Here is a 12981-nt window from a genome sequence, read left to right as displayed (position 1 = left end):
AAGGATGACCATCATTCTCTAACTAAAACAAATACAAACGAATACGACATTTTTAAGTGCCAGATCAATATGGTCTAAAGCCTCAATAAGGATTGTGTGTAGGTGAATAAAGACAGCTAAGTGAATGTGTGTAAAGTGTAGCAAAAGCAGACAGATTTTTATGTACAGTATTCATAGAATGGAAAGTTAAATATTTTTGCAGTGTGTATTTAAAAGAGAAACTCACCATAACAGTGCCATCTAAATATCTTTGTAAAGTTAATTTAATGTCCTTTAGAAGTGGGAGTCTGGTGGAACTGTGTTGGATTTAAGACAACATTTCACTCTTCCGTATGTTGTGAGCCTTGTGGGTCACCTCACTGTGCTGCATATGCAAGGAAGTGTGCTTTGCCATCCTATGTTGTGAACAGCTGTTCTAAAGGCACAGTGAGTCCAGGGTAGACTCGTACTTACTATGGTCAAGAAGTCCAGCGGTGTCCCACTGTAGAGGTCCCAGTGAAGTTTGTCCAAAATAGCCAGCTCCATCCTCAGCAGCTCATTCGGGGAATAGCCAGAGCCATAGTGCTTTATGAAGTCTTTTATGCGTGGAATTAACTGTAAAAGGAAAATAAAGAGGCCAAAGCCCTACACCATGTCATGGTAGCTTTTGTTTTCTTATCCCTGGGGACTGGGCATCCATGACCCTAGTAGAGCTGTCTTCCAGTGACCCACCACAGAAAATGCTTCTGAAAGAAAAACCAAACCAGATCTTGGCTATCTGTCAAGTCCCCAGGTATTGTGACAATATGTAGTGAATGTCACATGGTCATCTGCTGCCAACAGGTCTTGATCCCCATCTGCACTCCAGCTCATACCTGAAGGTGCTTTGGAGGCTGGGGCTGTGCCATCTCCCCCATTCAGCTGTAAGAACGCACTCAAAGCTTTCCAGCTGTGGGCTCTATCCATTCCCTGTTCCCAATCCCTACCATGATTCCTTGTCGTAGAGAGGAGTATGCCTTTGAGCTTCCAGGTCTGCGTCAGACAGACTCACAGACAGACTCACTCCCATGGTTTTGGCAACACCATAGCTGCAAACACATTCCTTTCAGCCCTTATTGAAGGCAGTTCAGTTCTGGAAAAACTATGACTTTTCCCCAGAGAAGCTAATAAGGCTTGTCTATGAGTAAACATGCAAGTACCAAGTGCACTGAAGACTTGGTCCTACTTTTTTAGATAAAAGTATTACTATATAACTATATAACTGTATAGTAGTATTACTACTATAATCTCTAGAAATATTTCTTTTAAGGGTTATTTACTTGATTTTTAGTTGGACAAAAGCATCTTTGGGGGCACGAATTATATTCTCATAAACAGGGTTAAAATAAATTTTATTGAAGGTTTGGAACTGGACACACAAGTGACTTTTTCTGCCCCCATGGACCCTGAGATCAGCCAAGGGAGACCTTGTAGAAATGGCAGTGATTCCACTATCCCCCAAAGGGGGAGAGGGTCGGGGGAGGGAGGGAGGAAGGAAGGGAGGTCTCGGAAGGATATTGGGAGAGGATCTTCTGAACAGAAGCCACAGTGAAACTGAGAAGTTCAAGCAAACCTGAAGCACTTATGGGGGCTTCTCTTCCACCCACTGCACATGGCCCTCCTGCCCCACTTGGAGAAGGGTCCCAGAGTCCCTGAACACCAGTTTCTTTGACACAGCCAAGTCCTTAAGTCTCAAGCAGCTTTCTTAGATGTAGTTTCTGGGGGTGGTCATTAGGCCATATGGTTTGGGAGGCCTTTTGCTTCTGCTTAATGGGAGGTGGCATGTGGCATCAACCAATGAGGCAAGATTATATCTGCTAGGAAGTCAGACCTCTGGGTTTGCTGGGCCAGGACAATTCTGCTGTTCTAATTACCCATTTGTGGGGTCCAAAAGTCTGACAAGCCTAAGGAAGGGACAGCAGAAATCCTGGAAGGTATGACTTTTCCAAAATGCCCATTCCCAAGGCCACACACCTTTCAGGAAACTTGAGTGTTCCCAGTGTTACACACCCCTATACCTCAAAAGCAGCCCTGAATGAGCTTCCAGGTATGCATACCTCCTCTTCTTCATTAACTTTTGCAGCAAGTCTCAAGGAAGTAATTGTAACACAATGGAGTAAACACTTTTTTATCTGCAGTATGGAAGAAACACATATGAGCAGAATATGAATGCCAGAAACTAACTGTAAAGCGTCTGTGGCTTTTTTTTTTTTAAGAAATTAAGTTTTGCCTTTTTAACTTTTTTAAAAAGACTGATTGTATTTATCCACAAGGAAGTTACCCCCATTTTTAGATGTGACCCGTAAAAACCTCCTGGTTTCAGAACCACAGATGACTAGTCAATAGTCCTTCATTAGAGGACTGACTGGAGGTGGGAAATATGGCACCATCTCAGGGAACACACAGTCCCATCCTGACCTCAAGCTGCATTGTATTGGTCCAGACAAGAACACCCCACCTCATCACAAAGGGAGTCCTTTCCCAGCTAGGTCCTCTCATGCTCCCCAAGTCGACCCCTGACGGCCACACAACACAGAGTCAGACAGGCACGACGGTAGGATGTTCTAATTCCTGTTCTACCACTTGGAGCCATTTACTGAATTGATGAGGCTCAGTTTGAGCACCTGGGATGGCTCACCTCTTAGGCAGCAATGGGAAATAGAGGTCAGTTTGTGCCCCCAACATCTGTCACCATCCCTCATAGACTTCCCTACCTTTACTGAAACTATGAGGCGGCTGAAGATAGTGAGAGCCAGGTTAAAAGTGGTCTGGGAGAAGTCAAAGATGTTCTCAACTCTCAGGAGCCCCAACACGACTTCCTGGAAAGCTTCGCAAATCTCCACCTGCTGGAAGGAGGAGGTGGGGCAGAGGAGGGAAGGTCGCTGGTGGCCAGTCTCGGTCCATCAGTGGCTGGACGGTCTGCATAAGGTGACCAGAGGGGCTGTAAGAAGCCTCTTCACCTTAAATCGCTGTCGGATAAAGGGCCTCTCTTACCCAGCGCCTCCCCCATTCAGACCCTCTCCTTCCTATGCCGGTTTTTTGGTCTTCAGCAGAGTTCCCCAACTCAAACAAGCCCTCCTCCAAAACACCTACTAGAGAAGCACCGTCTCAGTGAGAAGCTGGAGAATCTCGACTCTTGCCTCGTGCGGGGGACGCACCTGGGGAAGGTGCGTGCTCCAGGGTGCGGCTCACCTGATCGCGGGTGCAGGTGTAACCCGGCCGCGTCCCGTGCGCGCGTGAGGAGGAGGATGAACATGCTCTCGGGAGGGGTCCCCGCGGGAACCGGTACCTGGAGTCGGCCCCCCAGCCACAGGCGCGCCTCGCGGCCCTGGGCCTGGGTCAGGTGGGCGTCCAGCTGGCGCTCGTCCAGGACGCCTCCCCAGTCGCTCGGCACCAGCCCAGGCCGGCTGGGAACTGGGGGCGGCGGGGGCGGTGGCCCCAGAGCGGCACCGGGGGCGGGGCGCGCAGCTGGCCGAGGCCGCATTGCCCCCCGCGTGGGTCTGGTCCACGACGGCTCCGGGAGACTGACCGCTCCGCGCAGGCAAGCCTCCGGGAAACTTCTCCGGATCGCCTCGGGGAGAGAGACGTTCCACGGAGGCGGCGGGAGAAGACAGCGAAGGACTGTTTCGCCCAGACTTTCGTCCGGACTCTCACCTGGACGCCGGACGGATCTTATCTCCGAGGCGGACGTCTCCGGCGCGGGCCGCCCGCCGGAAGCCATGGCAGCGTCTGATCCCGGGTCTGGGGCCCGGCTTAGCCCGGCTTTTTCTAACCCATCGCCCGGGACTTGCAGCTGGGGCTGCCACGGGACCGGGCGGGGCGGGGCGGGGCGGGGCAGGCTCTTACTCCACCCCCGCGTCCCTCCACTGAGCGCCTTTTTCCCCACCCAAAGCCCGCGCCCCAGGCGCGGAGTCCCTAGCCCAGGATGAAGCAGCTGGTGACCACGCCACCCTGGAGAAGGTAATTTATTGAAGCCCTGCAGTGCGTTAGGCGCTGGGACATAACAGTGGATAGAATAGACGTGGAACTTATATTCTAGTTAGGAAAGAGACAATAAACACGAGTAGAATATATGGAAATCCCAACAAATCCACTCCTAAGTAAATGTCCAACAGAAATGCATGTCTGTGCACCAAAAGACACCTACATGATGTTCATAGCAGCACTATTTGTAATAGCCCCAAACTGGATACAACCCAAATGTCCATCAACAGTTGAATGGGATAAACAAATTGTGGTATATTCACACAATGGGATACTACACCACATTGAAAAAGAATGAACTGCTATACCCGATAAGGAAGAATATCACAAACAATATTGAGTGTAGGGAGACAGATACAAAGAATTCATACTGTATGATTCCGTTTATACAAAGTATAAAGAAGGGAACTATAATGTTAGAGTCAAGGTAGTGGTTACCCTTGGGGGCATACTTCTATGTTGAAAACTACAGAACATCACGGAAAGAAATTAAAGAAGACCTAAATATAATACATGGAGAGACATTCCGTGTTTATGAATTGGAAGATTCAAATTGTTAAAATGGCACTACTTCCTGAATTGATCTATAAATTGAACATAATCCCTGTTAAGTTTCCAGCTGTCTTTTTTGCAGAAATTAGCAAGGGGTTTCTAAAATTTCTATGAACATGCAAGGAATTCAAAATGGCCAAAACTATCTTGAAAAAGCAGAATAAGATGGAGGCTTCACAGTATCTGATTTCAAAACTTACTACAAGCCTATAGTAATCAAGACAGTATATGGACTTCCCTGATGGTCCAGTGGCTAAGTCTCCGGGCTCCCAATGCAGGGAGCCTGGGTTTGATCCCTGGTCAGGGAACTAGATCCCACATACCGCAACTAAGAGTTCACATGCTGCAACTAGGAGTTTGCATGGCACAACTAAAAGATCCAGCATGCTGCAACTAAGATCCGGCACAGCCAAATAAATAAATAGATAAAATAAAATTAAAAATAAAAAAAAATACCCAATCCTTAAAAAAAAAAACGACAGTATAGTATTGGATAGACATATAGACCAATGGAATTGAATTGAGAGTCTGGAAAACAACCCTCATATTTATGACCAATTAATATTTGACAAGGTTGCCACAATAATTCAGTGGGGGGAAAGACAGTCTTTTCAGCAAATGGTGATGGGACAGATGAATATTCACATGTGGAATAATGAAGCCGGATCCCTATACCATATCATATACAAAAATAACTCAAAATAGATCATAGATCTAAATGTAAGAGCATACAGAACAGCATCCAGAAATTAAAAAGACAGCACACATAATAGAAAGCATGTGTATATCATATATCTGAAAAGAGACTTGTATTTAGAATATATAAAGAATTCTTAACAACTTAATAATGAAAAGACAGATGAAAAGGGCAAAGAATTGACTAGACATTTCTCTGAAGAAGATATTCAAATGGTCAATAGCACATGAAGTGATGTCCAACATCATTAGTCATCAAGGAAATACAAACAGAAACCACAATGAGATGCTATTTTATACCAGTAGGATGGCTGTAATAAGAAAGGTAAGACAATAGCAAGTGTTGGTGAGGATGTGGAGAAATTATAAACCTCATACGTTGCTGGTGGTACAGCCACTGTAGAAAACAACTTGGCAGTTCCTCAGAATGTTATTTAGAGTTACCAAATGATCCATCAATTCCACTTGTAGTATATACTCAAGGGAAATGAAACGTTCACATAAAAACTTGTAGCAGCATTCCAAAAAGTGGAAACAACCCAAATGTCCATCAATTGACAAACAGATAAATAGATAAAAATGTGGTATATCCATACAATGGACATTATTTAGCCATAAAACGTAAAGGATTACTGATATGTGTTACAAAACGGATGAAGCTTGAAAACATTATTCTAAGTGATAGATGTCATTTCACAGGTCACATATTATATAATTCCATTTATATGAAATGTCCAAAATAGGCAAATCTATAGATACAGAAAGTAGATTGTTGGTTGCCTAGGGCTGGGATATTGCAGGGGTGGAAGGAGGAATGATGGCTATGAGTGTAGTGTTTCTGTTTTGGGGGATGAAAATATTTAAAATTGATTGTGGTTATGGTTGCACAACTCTGTATATAGTAAAAATCATTGAATTGTACAATTTAAATTGGTGAATTGTATGATGTGTGATTATATCTCAATAAAGCTGATATCATATTTACAATATATCAGAGAGTGATAAGTACTATGAAGAAATATAAAGTAGGGAGGGGAGATAAGAAGACTGGGGCTGAAGGTTGGAATTTTAAATAGAAAGATCATTGGTAGGGTCCACTGAGAAGGTGATGTGTGAACAAAGATATTCTGAAGGAGGTGAGGGAGTCAAGCAGATATCTACAGGGGGAGCTTTTCAGGGCCTGGATTTGGATCTGGGCTTTGTCATTGCCTGTAGGTATGACCTTGGACAAGTTACTTAATGGCTCTATGCTTCAGTTTTTTAAATCTGTGAAATAGTTACTCCTGTTTTCTATTAAAACGACTAATAGTACCTATTTCAAAAGGTTATAATGTAAATTAAATTAATAATTTAAAAAGGAATTAAAGCACTTAAAACGGTATGCTGACACTAAGTATTTTTATTAGCTCCTACTGCAAGCATAAAAGCCCTTGTATTCTAACATGAAACCATGCCTGCAATGTCAGATGACTCAAGGAGGCCAGGTGGAGCTGGTGCAAGGGGGATAGCTTGCAATAATGAGTAAGAGAGAACATTGCAGGAAACCGGGAGAGGGCCTGTGACTTTTATTCTGTGAGATGAGAAATCATTGGCAGGTTTTGAACGGAGAAAAGACAGTATCCGATTCATGTTTTAACACCAGCCCTCTGGCTCCTGTGTTGAAAGTAGACTAGGATGGCAAGGATACACTGCAAGGAAACCAGTTCTGAGCTGTTTAGTAACACAGGTGGGAGATGGTGGTGGTAGAAGTGGTCGGATTCTGGTTCTATTCTGAAGATAGAGACAACTCGTTCTACAGAAATTTTGGGTATTGAGTATGAGAGAAAAAGACTGTGGTTTTGACCTGATAAATTGTCAGAATTCAGCTTACATTTATTGCGATTAGCCTTTTAAATTACTTATTTGTTTATTTTATGTTTGACAGGCGTGATGTGGGTACTACCAGGGGATGGGAAGCGGGAATCAACGTTTCCATATTGGACACGATAAACTTGAAATGTCTATTACACATCCAAGCAGAGTGGTGTTCAGAGACAGGTTCGGACAAGAAAGAGGATAGATCATTCTTTCTTTCACGAATATTTATTGAAAAATTACTCTGTGCCAGGTCGTATTCTAGGCTCTGGAGGTAATTGTGAGAATACCGACAAAGTCCCTCACGACCTCACCTAATGGTGAGACAGGTCATAAACAAGTCGGCAATCAAGTGCATTAATGTATGTAAAGTTTTTGGCTCTTCAGAGGGGACACAATGTACAATTGCTATCGTTTTTAATATTCGGAGTATTGCAAGTGCTAGAAGATGGGCGTTGCCGGTCTAGGATTTTCTCCTCCTACCCCCAACGGGGTGGTAGGCAGGTCTCCCAGCCCCAAATCAGGCCAGATTTCCAACACATTGGAATGGCGGCATTGCGCAGGCGCAGCCTCAGTCTGGCGTCCTAGGAGACGGACTCGGAAAGTCTCGGCGCAGGCGCAATGCAAGAGACCGAAGACACCTCGGGCAAGGGGATGGGGCGGGGCGAGCTCGGAGTGCGCCTGCGCACAGCGCGCTCTCGCCAGAGGAGCCGCAGTCTCGGGAGCGCCCGGGCGGTGTTTCGATAATCTCTGACCCGCCTCTCCTGCGAACCCGGCGTCATTGGACTGCACCCCGGGCGGGGACGTCCGCCGAGCACGGGAGGAAGCAACGATGCCGGTGAGTAGGGTCACTCAGCCGCTGGGGTTTCTCCTCATCCCTGCGGCCTGGCCGGGTGGCGCGGCCGTTACCATGGAGGCGCAGAGCAGGCGGGCGGCCGGGGTGGGGCGGGGCGGGGCGGGGCAGGGCAGGGCAGGGCAGGGCAGTGCCGGGCGGGCCAAGAGGTTGGGGAGCCAGGCGGGTGGGCCCTGGACTAGGGGGGGTCTAGCCGACCCTGGGAGGGGCCCGCGGCAGGCCTTGCGGTCTTCGTTACTGCTGCATCCCGCAAGGCCTGGGCTGCTTGACATAAAGGCACTGTGCCAGAGGATGCGCTCTCGCTCCCAGCTCTGTCCGCTGGGTAGGGCCTCTAGGAGCAACCGCGGAGGGTCGGGTTTTGATGTCTCGCACCCCGTGGGGTCTCTACGCCGAGGAGCCAAGCTCTGGAAGGCAGCAAAGCACGGGCTGTCTGCCTCTACCCCAGGCTGCTGACTCGAGCTGTCATTCCTCTCCTAGCGCTCTAGCTTACAGTGCAGAATGTAACCCGTAGGTGTCTTTGTGTGTGAGGGGAGTGAGTGGTGGGTGGCGGCATGTTTGTCTTGTAGGATTTCACAGACTGTTAACTTGCACTTAATAAGGGGCCGTCGTAAGTCCAATATAGGTTCGTGGAGAACACTTGAGCTGTGGCCGGCTATTTACGTGAGGGGGATGAGTGGTGGGTGGTGGTATGTTTGTCTTGTAGGATTTCACAGATTGTTAGGAGGCGTCTTAAGTCCATTATAGGGTAATGAAGAACACTTGAGCAGTGGCTGGTTATTTACTGGTTGCGAAGCCTTGGATAATTATTTAATCTTTCTGGGCCCTTCATTCCTACGTAATTAAACTTTTCCTTTCTGGGGTTATCAGGATGAGATAAGAATTCGCAGGAGACTTGAAGGACAGTGCTTGACTTTTAGCATTAAATGCTTAATATTTGTTACTTGTTGCTTTCTATTTATTTATCAGTTCATTCAACAGTTATTGGGCACCAACCCCATGCTAGGCACTGGAGATACAATATTGAGCAAAACCAGCCAGGTTCTTGAACTTGAGAAGAGAGACGCTTGCCTTCTAGGGCGGAGGTGAAAACCATACATACATACAGGGACAAAGACACTTAATATTAATGAATGAAGTGGATGGGTGGCATACAATAGATAGAAATAGATTCTGGTGAATTGTTGCCATGTAGGAATGCTGACCTACAGATGTCAGATCATCTCTTTTTTCCAAGAGAATATAGAAATTGTTATTTTTGTGAAATTTCTCAATTTTTAATTTTTAGCAACTAATTCAAAAGATTTTTAAATAAAATAAGCCAAGCAAAAGACATTTGTGGCCTGAATTCAGCCCCTTGACTGACTACCAGTTTGGAACTTATGGGTTAAATAGAGACACAGACATTAATCAAATAAGAAGCCAAAAAAAAAAAAAAGTAAAATTGTAACCGATGGAGAAGGAGAGAGAAGGGTGCTATCAGGGCCTATACAAGGATTTGACCTAATCAGGGAAGTCTTCCCAGCTGAAGGGACTGTTGAGCTGAGGTCTGCAGGGTAAGTGAAGAGGAGGGTGGGGTATGTTCTAGGCATAAGGAACAGCACCTGGGAAGGAGTGTGGTGAGAGGGATCATGGTGACAAGAAAAGGCCTAAAAGAAAGCCAGTGTGGCTGTGGCTAAGACAGCCAAGCTTGTGAAATAAAACTGGAGCAGTAGACATGGGCCAGAACCAGTTCTTACACACCACCTAAAGGATTTCGATCTTCATCCCAGGATCTGTGGGAAACCATTGAAGAGTTTTAAGTAGGAGAGTGACATAATTAGATTTGTGTTGAAACTGACTGCCAAGTAGAGAACAGACTATAGGGGAACCTAATTAGATGCAGTAGTGCAGGTAGGAGTCTCTTATAATTCGGGGCGAGATAATGGTGACCTAGAATAAGGTGCTGAAAGTAGAGATGGAAAGAAGTGTGTTGAATTGATATAATCTGTTCCTTGTCAATGACAGTGGCTCACGTTTGTTTCTCTAATGCTTAGAAGAGTATCTGAAACAGTAGGAATTTAATATCTGTTCAACCAAACTGCTGAACTTCTTCACTTTAATAATTGTATTTTAATATACATTCTTAATCATAAAATTTCAAAATTTGAAACTTTACATATACAAATGTTCATAAGGTTAGAGTCAAGCTAAAACATTTTTCTGCCATTGGGCTTTCTTTTCTGTCTCTCACTTGTCTTCTATAGAAAAAATAGACTATATGAGGATATATTATTTGATAAAAAAATATTTTACTAATGCATTGTAGAAAATATCAATAAAACTAAAAGTCTCAGGGGGAGCAGAGGACCTATTACTAGATTCTTGATTAAAGTTATTAACCATATTCACACGTGTTTTCCTACAGGCAGGAAACTCAGAGCAAGTCAGGGACTTTGTGCAGAAAGAAAAGTCTCTAATATACTCTCTCATTTTCTGCCTGAATAGCATTAACTGTAAATGTAAATAAGATTTCCTCTTCCCTCATTTGTATGGTAAAAGAAACTATTTTCATATCTTTTTTAATAAGCTTTTTCTATATATCTGTAAGATCTTTAATTGCATTTAACAACTATTTATGGAGTGCTTAATGTGTGCAAGGCACTAGGATGCCAAAGTAGCCTTTTTCAAATTTTAAATTTAATCTGTTGAAGGTAAAAGTAAATGTTCTTTTCGTTGTTTGTAAATATTTTCTCCACCAGATCAATAAATCAGAGAAGCCGGAAAGCTGTGATAATGTGAAGGTGGTGGTTAGGTGCCGTCCCCTCAATGACAGAGAGAAATCAATGTGCTACAAACAGGCTGTCAGTGTGGATGAGATGAGGGGAACTATCACTGTACATAAGACTGATTCTTCCAATGAACCTCCAAAGACGTTTACTTTTGATACTGTTTTTGGACCAGAGAGTAAACAACTAGATGTTTATAACTTAACTGCCAGACCTATTATTGATTCTGTTCTTGAAGGCTACAATGGTGAGTACTTTATATAGTTTACTTTTTAAAAAAATAGATCTTTATTGGAGTATAATTGCTTCACAATACCGTGTTAGCTTCTGTTGCACAAGAAAGGGAATCTGCCATATGTATACACATGTCCCCGTATCCCTCTCCCTCTTGAGCCTCCCTCCCATCCTCCCTGCCTCACCCCTCTAGGTCATTGCCAAGCACAGAGCTGATCTCCCTGTGCTATGCTGCTACTTCCCACCAGCCAACTGTTTTACATTCGGTAGTGTATATACGTCGATGCCACTCTCACTTCGCCCCAGCTTCACCCTCCCACCCCATGTCATCAAGTCCATTCTCTATGTCTACCTCTTTATTCCTGCCCTGCAACTAGGTTCATCACTATCATTTTTTTTTTTTTTTAGATTCCATATATATGCATTAGCATACTGTATTTGTTTTTCTCTTTGTAACTTACTTCACTCTGTATGACAGACTCTAGATCCATCCAACTCACTACAAATAACTCAGTTTCGTTTCGTTTATAGCTGAGCAATATTCCATTGTATATATGTGTCACATCGTCTTTTTCCATTCATTGGTTGATGGACATTTAGGTTGATTCCATGTCCTGGATATTGTAAATAGTGCTGCACTGAACATTGTGGTCCATGTCTCTTTTTGAATTATGGTTCTCTCAGGGTATATGCCCAGTAGTGGGATTGCTGGGTCATATGGTAGTTCTATTTGCAGTTTTTTAAGGAACCTCCATACTGTTTTCCATAGTGGTTGTATCAGTTTACATTCCCACCAACAGTGTAGGAGGGTTCCCTTTTCACCACACCCTTTCCAGCATTTATTGTTTCTAGCTTTTTTGATAATGGACATTCTGACCAGCCTGAGGTGATACCTCATTGTAGTTTTGATTTGCATTTCTCTAATAATTAGTGATGTTGAGCATCTTTTAATGTGCCTCTTGGTCATCTGTATGTCTTCCTTGTTGAAATGTCTATTTGGTCTTCTGCCCATTTTTTAACTGGATTGTTTGTTTTCTTGATATTGAGCTCCATGAGCTGTTTGTATATTTTGGAGATTAATCATTTGTCGTTTCATTTGCAAATATTTTCTCCCATTCTGAGGGTTGTCTTTTTGTCTTGTTTATGGTTTCCTTTGCTGTGCAAAAGCTTTTAAGTTTAATTAAGTTCCATTTGTTTATTTTTGTTTTTATTTGTTACTCTAGGAAGTGGGTCAAAAAAGATCTTGCTGTGGTTTATGTCAAAGAGTGGTTTTCCTCTAAAAGTTTTATGGTGTCTGTTCTTACATTTAAGTCTTTAATCCATTTGGAGTCTGTTTTTGTGTAGGTGTTAGGTAGTATTCTAATTTCATTCTTTTACACATAGCTGTCCAATTTTCCCAGCACCACTATTGAAGCGGCTGTCTTTTCTCCATTGTATGTTCTTGACACCTTTGTCATAAATTAGGTGACCGTATGTGTGTGGGTTTATCTCTGGGCATTCTATCCTGTACCATTGATCTATATTTCTGTTTTTGTGCCAGTACCATACTGTCTTGATTACTGTAGCTTTATTGTATAGTTTGAAGTAGGGGAGCCTGATTCCTCCAACTCTGTTTTTCTTTCTCAAGATTGCTTTGGCTATTTGGGGTCTTTTGTGTTTCCATACAAATTGTAAGATTTTTTGTTCTAATTCTGTGAAGAATGCCATTGGTAGTTTGATAGGGATTGCATTGAATCTGTAGATTGCTTTGGGTAGTGTAGTCATTTTCACAGTATTGATTCTTCCAATCCAAGAACATGGTATATTTCTCCATCTGTTTATGTCATCTTTGATTTCTTTCATCAGTGTTTTATAGTTTTCTGAGTACAAGTCTTTCGCCTCCTTACGCAGGTTTATTCCTAGGTATTTTATTCTTTTTGTCAGAGTGATAAATGGGAGTGTTTCCTTAATTTCTCCTTCTGATTTTTCGTTGTTGGTGTATAGGAATGCCAGAGATTTCTGTGCATTAATTTTGTATCCTGCAAC

At 43.6% G+C, this 12981-nt stretch overlaps 2 protein-coding genes across 4 annotated transcripts in view; one reads left to right on the top strand and one right to left on the bottom strand.

Annotated features, from left to right (window-relative positions):
* Nucleotides 1-239: 239 nt before the first annotated feature.
* CCNI2 (cyclin I family member 2) lies at nt 240-3739 on the bottom strand. The gene is made up of 4 exons (XM_024120461.3): nt 3308-3739; nt 2733-2864; nt 2076-2150; nt 240-594 (listed from the first exon to the last, which is right to left on the bottom strand). The coding sequence occupies exons 1-4, from the start codon at nt 3737-3739 to the stop codon at nt 352-354; spliced, it is 882 nt and encodes a 293-aa protein (XP_023976229.1). The 3' UTR covers nt 240-351.
* A 4041-nt stretch (nt 3740-7780) lies between these two features.
* Nucleotides 7781-12981, top strand: part of KIF3A (kinesin family member 3A) — an 81902-nt gene continuing 76701 nt past the window's right edge. For 2 of the 3 annotated variants that reach the window (XM_007106265.3, XM_007106264.3), the window contains exons 1-2: nt 7781-7942; nt 10696-10969. In XM_007106265.3, coding sequence (XP_007106327.1) covers nt 7937-7942; nt 10696-10969 — 280 coding nt within the window. In that variant the 5' untranslated portion in view covers nt 7781-7936. The remainder of the gene's footprint in view (nt 7943-10695; nt 10970-12981) is intronic. The other variant, XM_055086753.1, reaches the window with a different exon arrangement.

This window comes from Physeter macrocephalus, chromosome 8 (assembly GCF_002837175.3).
Source record: "Physeter macrocephalus isolate SW-GA chromosome 8, ASM283717v5, whole genome shotgun sequence".
Lineage (NCBI taxonomy): Eukaryota > Metazoa > Chordata > Mammalia > Artiodactyla > Physeteridae > Physeter > Physeter macrocephalus.
The sequence above is the reverse complement of the archived record's forward strand: the minus strand, read 5'-3'. Positions and strand labels throughout refer to the sequence as shown.